This window comes from Platalea leucorodia (assembly GCF_965183815.1).
Source record: "Platalea leucorodia genome assembly, contig: HAP1_HAP1_SCAFFOLD_293, whole genome shotgun sequence".
Taxonomy (NCBI): domain Eukaryota; kingdom Metazoa; phylum Chordata; class Aves; order Pelecaniformes; family Threskiornithidae; genus Platalea; species Platalea leucorodia.
The window spans coordinates 129-14069 of NW_028121281.1; the positions used below are offsets into that span (position 1 = coordinate 129).

Here is a 13941-nt window from a genome sequence, read left to right on the forward strand (position 1 = left end):
CGGGACCCCCGTGGGGGCGCCCCCCCCCCCCCCCCGGGAGCCCCATTGCCCTCACTGGTGCCCCCTCCCTCGGGACCCCCGTGGGCCCCCCCCCCCCCCCCCCCAGGCTCGGGCCGGCGGCAGCAGCAGCAGCAGCGGCGCCGGGAGCTGGAGGCCAAACGCCGGGGGGGGGGCCGCGGGGGGCCCCCCCCAGACCGGGACCCCCCAAACTGGGGGCGCGGAAACTCGACTGAGGGGGGGGAGGGGCGGGGGGGCGGGGCAATAAAAGCCTCGGAGGCGGCAGCGCCCGCGCGTGGTGGCGGCGGGCGGCGGGAGCGGTCACGTGGCGGGGCGGGCGCGTCACGTGGGAGGTCACGTGGCATCGCATGGCTGCCGGGAAGGGCGCGAGCGCCGCCCGGCGACGGAGGGAGGAGGTTGGGGGGGGGCGGGGGGGAACCGGAAACCCAAAGGGGGGGGAACCCAAGGGGGGGGGCGAGGAGCGGGGGGGGAACCCAAATGGGGGGGGACCCAGCGATCGTGGGGGGCACCCAAGGGGGGGGCGGGACCCAAGGAGGGGGGGGCACCTAAGGGGGGGAAGCCTGGGGGGGGGGGGAACACAAGGGGGGGGGGGAATCTAAGGGGGGACCCGAGGAGGGAGGGGGGAATCCAAGTGGGGGGGGACCCAAGGGCGGGGGGCACCCGGGGAGGGGGGACTCGGGCGAGGGGGGAGGCCGGGGGAGGAACACAAAGGGGGGGGGAACCTAAGGGAGGGGGCCGAGGAGGAAGGGGGAACCCAAGGGCAGGGGGGGCCGGACCCAAGTGGGGCCGGACCCAATGGGGGGGGGGGGTCCCAATGGGGGGGGGGGGGGTGTCCCAATGGGGGGGGACCCACGGGGGAGACCCAGCCCCCCCCCCCCCCCCCCCCCCCCCCCCAGGACCCGTCCGTGCGGCTGTCGAAGGCGCTGAGCTACGTCCTGCGCCACGGGGCCGCGGCCGTGGGGCTGCCCATGGGCCCGGGTGCGTGACCCCCCCCGGGACCCCCCCCAGACCCCCGGGGAGGGGCTCGGGGACCCCCCAAATTCCCCCCTTCCCCCCAGCTGCTCCCTGGGTCCCTCACGTGCCCCCCCCCCCCCCCCGACCCCCATGGCCTGGGACCCCCCCCAGCTGCCCCCTGCACCCCAAACCACCCCCGGGACCCCCCCCCCCCCCAATGCCCCTGGGACCCCCCAACTGCCCCCAGGACCCCCCCCCAACTGCCCCCTGGGACCCCCAACCACCCCCAGGACCCCCCCCCAATGCCCCTGGGACCCCCAGCCACCCCCGGGACCCCCCCCCCCCCCAATGCCCCTGGGACCCCCCCAATGCCCCTGGGACCCCCCAAATGCCTCCTGGGACCCCCAACCACCCCCGGGACCCCCCCCAATGCCCCTGGGACCCCCCAGCCACCCCGTGACCCCCCCCCCCAATGCCCCCGGGACCCCCCAACTGCCCCCTGGGCCCCCCCGCGGCCGGTGACGGGCTCGGGGGCGCAGACGGCTTTGCCGAGGGTGGGGGCCCTGCTGCGGCTGCCCGCGCTTCGCGGGGGGTCTCGGTGGAGGACGTGCGGCGGCTGGTGGCCGCGGACCCCAAGGGCCGCTTCGCCCTGCGCCCCCGACCCGCTGCGCATCCGCGCCAACCAGGGGCACTCCCTGCAGGTGGGGGGCCGGGGGGGGGCCCTGGGGGGGATTTGGGGGGCCCTGGGGGGGCTCTAGAGAGGGATCTGGGGGGATTTGGGGGGGCTCCAGAAGGGAGACTTGGAGGTTCCGGGGGATACGGGGGTCCCTGGGGGCTCCAGAGATGGATCCTGGGAGTCCCAAGGGGATTTGGGGTGCCTGGGGGGGCTCTAGAGAGGGATCTGGGGGTCCCAGGGGGAGCTGGGGGGGGGTCCCCCTGGAGGATTTGGGGGTCCCCAGAGTGCTCCTGAGAGGGGCTTGGGGGTCCCTGGGGTGCTCCAGGGGGGAATTTGGGGGGGTCCCAAAGGGGATTTGGGGTGCCTGGGGGGGGCTCGAGAGGGATCTTGGGGGTCCCGGGGGATCTGGGGGTCCCTAGGGGGCTCTAGAGGGGATCTGGGGCCCCTGGGGTCTCTAGAGAGGGGATCTTGGGGGGGGTCCCGGGGGGATTTGGAGTGCTCCGGGGGGATTCAGGGCCCCAGGGGGGCTCCGGAGAGGGAGCTGGGGGTCCCTGGGGGGCTCTAGAGATAGATCTTGGGGGTCCCACGGGGATCGCGAGGGATTTGGGGGGCTCCAGAGGGAGCTGGGGGTCGCGGGGGATTTGGGGTATCCACGGGGGGGCTCCAGAGGGGGATCTGGGCTGCCTGGGGGGGCTCCAGAGGGAGCTGGGGGTCGCAGGGGATCTGGGGGGGCTCCAGAGGGGGATCTGAGGGTCTCTAGAGATAGATCTTGGGGGTCCCACGGGGATTTGGGGGTCGCGGGGGATCTGGGGGGCTCCAGAGAGGGATCTGGGGGGATTTGGGGTGCCTGGGGGGCTCCAGAGGGGGATTTGGGGTGCCTGGGGGGCTCCAGAGGGGTAACTGGGGGGATTTGGGGTGCCTGGGGGGCTCCAGAGGGGGATCTGGGGTGCCTGGGGGGCTCCAGAGGGAGCTGGGGGTCGGGGGGTGTCTCCGGGCCCAGGTGCCGGCGCTGGAGCTGACGCCCCTGCGGACCCCCGCGGCGCTGCCCCCCACCCTGGCCCACGGCACCCGCCGCCGCCTCTGGGCCCCGATCCGCGCCGGGGGGCTGGCGCCCATGGGGCGCACCCACATCCACCTGGCGCCCGGCCTCCCCGGGGACCCCGCCGTGCGCAGCGGTGAGGACCCCGCCCCGCGCCCCGACCGGGGGTCCCGGCCTCCGGCCGCCCCTGACCCCCCCAAACCCGCAGGGATGAGGCCGGACTCGGAGATCGCCATCATCATCGACGGCCCCCGGGCGCTGGCGGGTGAGGGGGGACCCCGGGGGTCCCAGGGGTGCGGGACCCCGGCGTCGGGGTGACCCCCCCCCCCCGCAGAGGGGATCCCCTTTTTCCGCGCAGCCAACGGGGTGATCCTGACGCCGGGCGACGCCGCGGGGCGACTCCCCCCGAAATATTTCCTCCGCGTCCTCCAGCTGCGCCCGCACCGTGAGGACCCCGGAATTGGGGGGGCGGGGGCCGGGGTGGGGGGCACCCGGGCAGCCGAGACCCCACTGCCCCCCCCAAAAAAAGGGAGCCGGGCATCTGGGCCCCGTTGCCAAGGTAACAGCAAATTTATTGCCCCCCCCAGGGTGCCTGCTGCCACTGGAGGGGCCCTCGCACGAGGGTGAGGGGCCCTTGCACGAGGACGGGGGTGAGGGGCCCTCGCACGAGGACGGGGGTGAGGGGCCCTCGCACGAGAACGGAAGCCCCTCGCACGAGGGCCCTGGCGCCCGACGGAAGCCAATAAACCCTTCGCCGCCGTGACCGCTGTTCGCAAGCGTGGCACACGTGCCTTGCACGAGGGGAACGGTGCACAAGTGCTCGGGGCGGGGGGGGGGGAGAGCAGTGGGGGGGGGCCGAGGCGGGTGCTGACGTCACGGGGGGCCCCCCCGCCCCCGGAGCCCCCCCCCCGGCGGCCTCAGAGGGGCTCCTGCCCCCCCGTCAGCTTGTGGAAGAGGCGGAGGTCGAGGGGCTGCCCCGGCTGCCGCCCCCCCAGGCACAGGTACCCCCCCAGGAACTCGTGCAGCGCCTGGCACGGGGCCGACAGCACCCACAGCGCCAGCGTCACCTCCCCCTCCAGCTCCAGCGTCACCTGCGGGGACCCGGGGGGGACCCGGCGGCTCAGGGCGGGGGTCCGGGCCCCCCGCCGGGCCCCCAGCGCCTCCCAGTGCCCCCAGTACCTGCTGCGTGTCCCAGTTGATGTTCCACTGGCGCAGGGCGCTGTACCGCCAGGCGCGGGCGACGCTGCCGGTGCCGGGATCCAGCCGCAGCAGCCGGGAGGGGCCGACCCCCAGCACCTCGTCCCGGCGGCTGCCCTTGAACCTGCGCCGAGAACCGGCTCTCCCAGTGCCGCCCAGTAACACCCCCTCCCCTCCCAGTGCTGCCCACTAACACTCCCTCCCTTCCCTATGTTCCCCAGTCCCTCCCAGTGCTGCCCAGTAACATCCCCTCCCCTCCCAGTGCCTCCCAGTAACACTCCCTCCCCTCCCAGTGCCGCCCAGTAACACCCCAGTCTCTCCCAGTGCTGCCCAGTAACACCCCCTCCCTCCCTATGTTCCCCAGTGCTCCCCAACCCAGTCCCAGTGCCTCCCAGTAACCCCCCCATCCCCTCCCTGTGCTGCCCAGTGCCACCAGTCCCTCCCAGGTGCCTCCCAACCCAGTCCCCGTGCCTCCCAGTAACCCCCCATCCCCTCCCTGTGCTGCCCAGTGCCACCAGTCCCTCCCAGGTGCCTCCCAACCCAGTCCCCGTGCCTCCCAGTAACCCCCCATCCCCTCCCTGTGCTGCCCAGTGCCACCAGTCCCTCCCAGTCTCTCCCAGGTGCCTCCCAACCCAGTCCCAGTGCCTCCCAGTAACCCCCCCCCCCCCATCGCCTCCCAAAGCTGCCCAGTGCCACCAGTCCCTCCCAGTCTACGCCCAGCCCCTCCCAGTGACCCCCCAACCCTCCCTATGTTCCCCAGTCCCTCCCAGTGCTTCCCGACCCCTTCCCAGTGCCCCCAGTCCCTCCCAGCGCCCCCCGTACCGCACGAGGAAGTAGGCCAGGCCGAAGCCGGGCAGCGCCCGCCAGGCCTCCAGGAAGCGGAGCCGGGCCTGCGCCGGCGACAGCGCCCCCACGCGGTGGAGGACCTCCAGGATGCGGGGCACCAGCTGGGGCAGAGCGGGGGCAAAGCGTGGGGCGGGGGGCAAAGCGGGGGGCGGGGGCCCCCAGGATCCACAGGAGCAGCTGGGGGGAATGGGCTGGGAGGGGGCTATGGGGCAGGGGACCCCTGGGGCCGAAGGGGCTCCGTTACCTGCTTGGCCTTGACCTTGCGCTGGAAGCGGGGGGCCAGGAGCACGCGGGGGTCCGGGGGGGGGCGCTGGGGGGCCCCGGGGGCGCTGGCGGGCAGCGAGGGGCCCCCCCCGGGCTGCAGCCCCAGGACCCCCAGCACCCCCCGCGCCTCCGCCCCGAAGGAGGCGTCCGCCAGCGAGCGCCCGCGGGAGGCCAGGCGGCACCCGGCCACCCAGCGCGCGTACTGGGGGGCCTGGGGGGCACGGGGGGGGTCAGACCCCCGGGGACCCCCCAAACCCCCCGGGGATCCTCGAATCCCCCCGGGAACCCCTCAACCCACCCCCACCCCGGGACCCTCGAATCCCCCTGGGAGTCCTCAAAGCCCCAGGGACCCCCCCAAAACCCTTCTGGGACCCCCCCAAACCGCCCCGGGACCCTCAAATCCCCCTGGGAACCCCTCAACCCCCCCCCCCCCCCCGGGACCCTCGAATCCCCCTGGGACCCACCAAAACCCCTCTGGGACCCTCGAATCCCCCTGGGAACCCCCCAAAACCCCCCCTGGGACCCTCAAATCCCCCCTGGAACCCCTCAACCCCCCCCCGGGACCCTCGAATCCCCCTGGGACCCACCAAAACCCCCCCTGGGACCCTCGAATCCCCCTGGGAGTCCTCAAAGCCCCGGGGACCCCCCCAAAACCCTTCTGGGACCCCCCCAAACCGCCCCGGGACCCTCGAATCCCCCTGGGAGTCCTCAAAGCCCCGGGGACCCCCCAAAACCCTTCTGGGACCCCCCCAAGCCCCCCCTGAGACCCTCGAATCCCCCTGGGAACCCCCCAAAACCCCCCTGGGACCCTCAAATCCCCCCCGGAACCCCTCAACCCCCCCCCCCGGGACCCTCGAATCCCCCTGGGACCCACCAAAACCCCCCCTGGGACCCTCGAATCGCCCCGGGGACCCCCCAAAACCCCTCTGGGACCCTCAAATTACCCTGGGACCCCCCAAACCCCCTACCCCCCCCCGCCAGGACCCCCAAAACCCCTCCGGGGCCCTCAAATTACCCTGGGACCCCCCAAACCCCCTACCCCCCTGCCAGGACCCCCAAAACCCCTCTGGGACCCTCAAATTACCCTGGGACCCCTCAAACCCCCTGGGATCCCCCCCCAGGACCCCCCAAAACCCCTCTGGGACCCTCAAATTACCCTGGGACCCCCCAAACCCCCTACCCCCCCCCAGGACCCCAAAACCCCTCTGGGACCCTCAAATTACCCTGGGACCCCCCAAACCCCCTACCCCCCCGCCAGGACCCCCAAAACCCCTCTGGGGCCCTCAAATTACCCTGGGACCCCCCAAACCCCCTACCCCCCCGCCAGGACCCCCAAAACCCCTCTGGGACCCTCAAATTACCCTGGGACCCCTCAAACCCCCTGGGATCCCCCCCCAGGACCCCCCAAAACCCCTCTGGGACCCTCAAATTACCCTGGGACCCCCCAAACCCCCTACCCCCCCCCAGGACCCCAAAACCCCTCTGGGACCCTCAAATTACCCTGGGACCCCCCAAACCCCCTACCCCCCCGCCAGGACCCCCAAAACCCCTCTGGGACCCTCAAATTACCCTGGGACCCCCCAAACCCCCTACCCCCCCGCCAGGACCCCCAAAACCCCTCTGGGACCCTCAAATTACCCTGGGACCCCTCAAACCCCCTGGGATCCCCCCCCAGGACCCCCCAAAGTCCCAGGACACCCCTCCATCCCATTACCCCGTGGGTACTAGAGAGCCTGGGGGGTGAGGAGGGGGTGTCGGACCCCTTGGACCCCCCAGCCCCCCGTAGCCCCCCGCAGCCCCCCAGTTGCCCCGCTCACGTCGCGGCAGCGCAGCTGGATCTCGCTCATCCCCTCGGGTGCTGCCACCAGCAGTTTGATGCCAAACTTCTGCGCCCCCACGTCCACGTCGGGGGTCACCTCACAGCCTGGGGGCACCAGGAGGTCGGGGGGGACCCCAAAGGCACCCCCCCCCCGCCCCCCCCCCCCCCCCGATTTGGGGCCATGTGGAGATGGGTGGGGGCACCGAGGGGGGTCTTAGGGATGGGTTTTGGGGGTCTCAGGGGGATTTAGGAGTCCCAGGGGGGGTTCTTAGGTGTCCTGGGGGGTTTGGGGGGGTGTCCCAGGAGGGGTCTCGGGTCCCAGGAGGGGTTTGGGGGGGGTCTCAGGGGGATTTGGGGATCCTGGGGATCTTAGGTGTCCCAGGGGGGTTTGGGGGGGGTCCCAGGAGGGGTCTCAGGGGTCCAAGGAGGGGTTTGGGGGTCCCAGGGGGGTCTTAGGTGTTTCAGGAGAAGTTTGAGGAGGTCTCAGGGGGATTTGGGGATCCTGGGGGGTCTTAGGTGTCCTGGGGAGGTTTGGGGGAGTCCCAGGAGGGGTTTGGGGGAGTCTCAGGAGGGGTTTGGGGGTCCTGGGGGGGTCTTAGGTGTCCCAGGAGGGATTTGGGGGTCCCGGGGGGGGTCTTAGGTGTCTCAGGAGAAGTCTGGGGAGGTGTCAGGGGCATTTGGGGGTCCTGGGGGGTCTTAGGTGTCCCAGGAGACGGTTGGGGGGTCTCAGGGGGATTTGGGGATCCTGGGGGGTCTTAGGTTTGGGGCAAGTCTCAGGGGGATTTGGGGGTCCTGGGGGGACCTAGGTGTCCCGGGAGGGGATTTGGGTTCCCAGGGGGGTCTTAGGTGCCCCAGGAAGGGTTTGAGGGGGTCCTGGGGGGTCCTAGGTGTCCCGGGAGGGGTTTGGGGTTCCCAGGGGGGTCTTAGGTGCCCCAGGAAGGGTTTGAGGGGGTCCTGGGGGGTCCTAGGTGTCCCGGGAGGGGTTTGGGGTTCCCAGGGGGGTCTTAGGTGCCCTAGGAAGGGTTTGAGGGGGTCCTGGGGGGGTCTCAGGAGGGGTTTAGGGGGGGTTGGGGGGTCCCAGGGGGACCCAGAGGGTTTGGGGGTCTCACCCCGGAGGTTGACCTGCTGCAGGGGCTCCCCCGGGGTCGGGGGGCTGCGGCCGTACGACAGCGTCGTCTCCTTCAGCACGGCCCAGGTGGGGCGGAAGCCCCGCAGGGTCAGCTTGCGGGGCCTGGGGGGAGCCAGGCGTCGGGGGGGCCCCGGCGTGCGGCCCCCACCTCGCGGACCCCCGGGGACCCCGGCGTCGGGGGGGACCCCGGCGTGCGGCCCCCCCCGCCCCGCAGACCCCCGCGTTGGGGGGTACCTGTAGATCTCCAGCTCCTCTGCCAGCTCAGGGACGGTGGTGAGCTCCTCCTGGGACACCCGGCCCCAGTCACTCCCAGTACACTCCAGTATCTCCCAGTGGGGCCAGGGATTCCCCCCGTGCTCCCCAGTACCTCCCAACCCCCCCCCCCCCCCCCGTGGAGCCAAAGAGACCCCCACCCAGTTCTTCCCAGTGCTCTCCAGTCCCTCCCAGTCCCCCCATAGCTCCCAGTGCCTCTCAGTCCCCTGGTGTGGCCAGAGGAGCGCCCCCCCCCCAGTCCCTCCCAGTGCTCTCCAGTCCCTCCCAGTCACCCCAGTGTGGCCAGAGGACCCCCTTCCAGTCTCTCCCAGTCCCCCCTGGCGCGGCGAGTCCCCTCAGTCCTCCCCAGTTCCTCCCAGTGCTCTCCAGCCCTCCCAGTCCCCCCAGTCCCCCCCCAGAAAAGCCCCTCAGTGCCTCCCAGTCTCACCAGTGGGCTGGGGGTCTCGGCCTCCCCTCCCAGTTTCACCTCCAGGTTGCTGAGGGCGGCATCCAGGTCGTCCACCTCATCGCCCCCCCCGGCCTCGCCTGGCTCCCCGCTGCCCCCCACCTCGTCGATGTGGTACTGGGGGGCAATGGGGGGTCAGGGGGGCTGCGGGGGTCCAGATTGGGGTCCCCCAGGGCTGGGGGAGGGGGGGCAATTGGGGGTCCTGGAGAGGGATTTGGGGGTCCTGGGAGGAATTTAGGGACTGGGGCTGTCCTGGGGGCGTTTGGGGGTCCCAGGAGGCTTGGGGGGGACCTGTGGGTGTTTTGGGTGTCTGTGGGGGTCCAGGAAGGGTTGGTGGGGGGGTTCCAGGGGGTCTGAGGGGATGTTTGGAGGGGATGTGGGGGCCTGGGGGGGGGTCTACAGATGTTTTGGGGGGGTATGGAGAGGTCCAGGGGGGGCTCAAGGGTGTCTGCAGGGGTCTGGAAGGGGTACGTGGAGGTTTTGGGGGTCTGGGGGTTCCAGAGGGGATATGTAGGGGTTTGGGGGGATCCAGGGGTGTCTGTGGGGGATCCAAGGGGGTCTGTGGGGTTTTGGGGAGTCCGTGGGGATCCGGGGGGGGGTCTGGAGGGTCCCGGGGGGTGTTGGGGGGGCCCGTGGGTGTTTTGGGGTGCGGGGTGGGTACCTGCAGGGCAGCGAAGAGCATCATCTCCTCCTCGGTGCAGTCGATCTCCTCGGTCAGCAGAGCCCAGCGCGCCTGCTCGTACAGCAGGGCCAGGCGCAGCCTGTCCCGCTGGAGACGGGGGACAAGGGGGGATGTGGGGGGGACGTTGCGGGGGGTCGGGGGGTACCTGGGGGGTACTTAGGGACTTGGGGGGGTTGGGGTACCTGGGGGTCCCAGGGGGACACTTAGGGATGAGGGAGAGGGACCAGGGGGGACCTGGGGGCCCCGGGGGCCATCTGGGGGCCCCGGGGGGTATCTGGGGGCCCCGGGGGGCACTTGGGGTGTTTGGGGGGTGCTGCGGGGCAGTTCGGGGGGCCCGGGGGTACCTGGGGGTCGAGGTCGAGGAAGCAGTGGTACTTGAAGCGCAGCAGCAGCTCCTCGTCGTCGGCCACGTCCTGCTCCAGCAGCGAGCGCGAGGACTCCAGCCACCTGCAGCGGGTGCCTGATGCACTGCCCCACGGCTGCCCCCCATCTGCCCCACGGCCCCCCCCCATCTGCCCCACGCCCCCCCCCATCCGCCCCACGGCCCTGCCCTCCTCCTCCCCCCCCAACAGCCCCCCCTCTGCCCCACAGCCACCCCACGGCTGCCCCCCATCTGCCCCATGGCCCCCCCCCATCCGCCCCACGCCCCCCCCCATCCGCCCCACGGCCCTGCCCTCCTCCTCCCCCCCCCCAACAGCCCCCCCTCTGCCCCACAGCCACCCCATGGCTGCCCCCCCATCTGCCCCCCGGCCCCCCGTACCGTGCGTGCAGGCGGGTGCGGCGCAGCAGGGGGTTCCCGCGGGGGGGCCGGGGGGCGGCGATGGGGCCCAGCCCCCCCCGCGGGGCCACCAGCAGCCGGTAGCAGGCGGGGGGCAGGTGGGGGGGGGGCTCCGGCCACGGCCCCTCCTCTCCTGTTGGGGGGCACAAGCACGTGCACAGGATTTGCACGAGAGCCGGGGTGGGGCTTGCATGAGCATTGTGGGGATTTGCACGGGGGTTGTGCAAGGGCTCGCACAAGTGCCGGGGGGGCTTTGTGCAAGGGCATGCATGGGGCTTGCACGAGGGCCGCACTGGGGCCTCACACAAGGGAGCTCACAAGAGGACGGTGGGCTTGCACGCCTTGCACGGGGCTTGCAGGAGGCGGGCTCGCACAAGGGGAGGGGGGCCCAGCCGGCCCCTTGCACGCTCGCGCCCCTTCCCCTTGCACACTCACCGGGGGGCAGCCGGAGGTGGCTGAGATCAAAGTCTGGGGCCGGGGGGGCGGCGCTGCCCTTCCTCCTCTCCCCCCCCTCCTCCTCCTCCTCGGGCGGCCGCAGCAGCGACAGCTCCTCGGGGTGACGGATCCCTGCAACGCCCCCGTGTCACGCTGGGACCCCCACGGCCCCCAGCCCCCTCCGACGGCCTCAACCACCTCCAGACCCCCCCAGTGCTCCCCCAGCCCCTCCATGACCCTTTAGCCCCCTCCAATAGACCCCAAAGCCCCCCCCAGCCCCTCCAATGGACCCCAGACCCCTCCAATGGACCCCATTGCCCCCCAGACCCCCCCAGCCCCTCCAATGGACCCCATTGCCCCCCAGACCCCCCCAGCCCTTCCAATGGACCCCAATGCCCCCCAGACTCCCCCCCCCAGCCCCTCCAATGGACCCCACTGCCCCCCAGCCCCTCCCAATGGACCCCCAAAGCCCCCCCCAGCGCCTCCAATGCCCCCCAGACCCCTCCAATGACTCCCTCCAACCCCCCAATAGCCCTCAGACCCCTACAACAGACCCAAATCACCCCCCCAGCCCCTTCCAGTGCCCCCTCAGCCCCCTCCAATGGCCCCCCAGACCCCCCCCATCACCCCCAGCCCCCTCCAACGGACCCCTCCAACGGCCCCCCCAGCCCCCGGTCCCCACCGAGCAGGCGGCAGGCCTGGGCGACGCTGTGGGCCAGGGGCTGGGCGAAGGAGAGGCGCAGGCGCAGGCGGCGGCGGTTGGGCAGGCGCAGGCAGAGGGGTCGGTGTTGGGGGGTGAAGCGGAGCCGGGCGTCCCCCCCGACCCCCAGCGCGTCCAGGGTGCGCCCGGGGCGCAGGAGCCACTGCCGCCGCTGCGCCCACCACAGCGCGTGGTCCGACCAGTCCCGCCGCACCCCTGGGGGCAACCGGGGGGTTACGGGGGGATACGGGGTGCCACAGGTTGGCGAGGAGGCGCTGGAGCAGAGTTAGGGGTGCTGAAGAGGGTTATGGGGTGCTATAGGGTAGTTACAAGGCGCTAGAGTAGAGTCAGTGGGTGCTACAGGGGTTATGAGGCGCTAAGGGGGAGTTACAGGGTGCTAAGGGGGGATTTGGGGGAGTAAGGGGTGCTATAGGGGGCTACGGGGGTGCCAAGGGTGGATTAGGGGGTGATAAGGGAGGTTAAGGGGGGCTAAGGGGGGCTATAGGGTGCCAAGGGTGGATTAGGGGGTGATAAGGGAGGTTAAGGGGGGGCTATAGGGTGCTAAGGGTGGATTAGGGGGTGCTATACGGGGCTACGGGGGTGCCAAGGGTGGATTAGGGGGTGATAAGGGAGATTAAGGGGGGCTATAGGGTGCTAAGGGTGGATTAGGGGGTGCTATAGGGGGCTACGGGGGTGCCAAGGGTGGATTAGCGGGTGATAAGGGAGGTTAAGGGGGGCTAAGGGGGGCTGTAGGGTGCTAAGGGTGGATTAGGGGGTGCTATAGGGGGCTACGGGGGTGCCAAGGGTGGATTAGGGGGTGATAAGGGAGGTTAAGGGGGGCTATAGGGTGCTAAGGGTGGATTAGGGGGTGCTATAGGGGGCTACGGGGGTGCCAAGGGTGGATTAGGGGGTGATAAGGGAGGTTAAGGGGGGGCTATAGGGTGCCAAGGGTGGATTAGGGGGTGCTATAGGGGGCTACGGGGGTGCCAAGGGTGGATTAGGGGGTGATAAGGGAGGTTAAGGGGGTCTATAGGGTGCCAAGGGTGGATTAGGGGGTGCTATAGGGGGCTACGGGGGTGCCAAGGGTGGATTAGGGGGTGATAAAGGAGGTTAAGGGGGGCTATAGGGTGCCAAGGGTGGATTAGGGGGTGATAAGGGAGGTTAAGGGGGGCTATAGGGTGCTAAGGGTGGATTAGGGGGTGCTATAGGGTGCTATAGGGGTGCCAAGGGTGGATTAGGGGGTGATAAGGGAGGTTAAGGGGTGCTAAGGGGGGCTATAGGGTGCTAAGGGTGGATTAGGGGGTGCTATAGGGGGCTACGGGGGTGCCAAGGGTGGATTAGGGGGTGATAAGGGAGGTTAAGGGGGGCTAAGGGGGGCTGTAGGGTGCTAAGGGTGGATTAGGGGGTGCTATAGGGGGCTACGGGGGTGCCAAGGGTGGATTAGGGGGTGATAAAGGAGGTTAAGGGGGGCTAAGGGGTGCTATAGGGTGCTATAGGGGTGCCAAGGGTGGATTAGGGGGTGATAAGGGAGGTTAAGGGGTGCTAAGGGGGGCTATTGGGTGCTAAGGGGGGTTAGGGGGTGCTATAGGGGGTCCTGCTGTACCCCCAAACCAGAACGGGGGGGATCAGGGGGGACCCAGGCGTCCGAGCCCCGCAGCCGGGGCTATTTATATCCAGCGGTTCCCTTATCGCCCCGGCCAGGGGGTGACAGCGGGGTGACAGGGGCGGGGAGGGGTGGCACCGGGGGGTGACACGGAAGCAGGGGGACCCCCAGGACCAGCGATAAGCGCTGGGCCCCCCCGGGGCCGGATCCTGCCCCCGCCCGCCGCCACTCAGCACCGCGTGATGCCAGGACGCCTGGGTCCTTCCCTATGGGGCCGAGCGACGTGGGGCCCAGGTCCCTGGGTCCTTCCCCATGGGGCCCAGGGATGTGGGGCCCGGGTCCCTCCCTGTGGGGCTGAGGGATGTGGGGCCCGGGTCCCTGGGTCCCTCCCCGTGGGGCCGAGGGATGTGGGGCCCAGGCACCTGGGTCCCTCCCCATGGGGCCCAGGGATGTGGGGCCCAGGTCCCTCCCCGTAGGGCCGAGGGATGTGGGGCGCGCCGTGGGTCGCTCACCGACGGTCTCCACGATGAGGAGCATGAGGCCGCCGACATGCAGGTCCCCGGTGACGCGGAGAGCGAGGCTGCGGGGGGCCGCCGGGGGTCCGGGCGGCGCCGGGGGGCCGGCCTGCCCCACGGCGTCGCCCTCCTCCACCTCCACCTGCAGCTCGAAGGAGCCGTCGATGGCCTCCCCGCTTGCCGTCTTCAGCCCCGCCATCGCCCAACGCCCCAGTTCCCCGCCCGGACGCCCCGGTCCCTTCCCGCCCCGCCCCGCGGGGGGAAGGGGACCCCGCGCCACCCCGACCCCCCCACGGCCACCGCAAAGGAAGTCGAGGAGGGGAGGAGCCGCGGGGCCCGGACGCTGGGTGCCCTGCGCCATCGCGCCATGGCGCCCGCCGGCGCCTACGGGGCCCCGACGCCCAGGTCCCCGAGTGGGGAGACCCCCGCTCCCCTCCGGGCCGCGACCGGGTGCCCCCCAAGTAGCCCCCCACGACGCCGGGGGGGGGGGGGGCCCAGCGCCAGGGCTCCCCCTTTCCCACCCCCAGGGTGACCCAGGCGCCCGGGCCCCCGTTTCCCCCCCCCCGTA

At 71.6% G+C, this 13941-nt stretch overlaps 2 protein-coding genes across 2 annotated transcripts; one reads left to right on the top strand and one right to left on the bottom strand.

Moving 5' to 3' along the window:
* The first annotated feature begins 344 nt into the window (after positions 1 to 344).
* TRPT1 (tRNA phosphotransferase 1) lies at positions 345 to 3462 on the top strand. The gene is given in 10 exon segments (XM_082338863.1): positions 345 to 413; positions 915 to 996; positions 1512 to 1525; positions 1527 to 1556; positions 1559 to 1627; positions 1629 to 1673; positions 2649 to 2823; positions 2896 to 2952; positions 3022 to 3132; positions 3275 to 3462. Coding segments are annotated over 10 exon segments (807 nt in total). The 5' UTR covers positions 345 to 365; the 3' UTR covers positions 3451 to 3462.
* A 2-nt stretch (positions 3463 to 3464) lies between these two features.
* On the bottom strand, positions 3465 to 13926 carry LOC309603996 (fermitin family homolog 3-like). The gene is made up of 14 exons (XM_082338861.1): positions 13371 to 13926; positions 11238 to 11471; positions 10556 to 10687; positions 10103 to 10253; positions 9687 to 9789; positions 9322 to 9429; positions 8643 to 8777; positions 8177 to 8226; positions 7923 to 8044; positions 6812 to 6918; positions 4975 to 5205; positions 4707 to 4831; positions 3867 to 4008; positions 3465 to 3778 (listed from the first exon to the last, which is right to left on the bottom strand). The coding sequence occupies exons 1-14, from the start codon at positions 13732 to 13734 to the stop codon at positions 3605 to 3607; spliced, it is 2178 nt and encodes a 725-aa protein (XP_082194987.1). The 5' UTR covers positions 13735 to 13926; the 3' UTR covers positions 3465 to 3604.
* Between the last annotated feature and the right edge of the window lie 15 nt (positions 13927 to 13941).

Excerpts from the sequence above, each read along its gene's own strand:
- LOC309603996 (XM_082338861.1), bottom strand. The coding sequence starts at position 13,734 with ATGGCGCAGGGCACCCAGCGTCCGGGCCCCGCGGCTCCTCCCCTCCTC. Across the intron at positions 9,430-9,686 it reads TCCTCGACCTCGACCCCCAG|CGGGACAGGCTGCGCCTGGC; the intron begins GTACCCCCGGGC and ends CCCCGTCTCCAG. Across the intron at positions 4,832-4,974 it reads GCAAGGTCAAGGCCAAGCAG|CTGGTGCCCCGCATCCTGGA; the intron begins GTAACGGAGCCC and ends GCTCTGCCCCAG.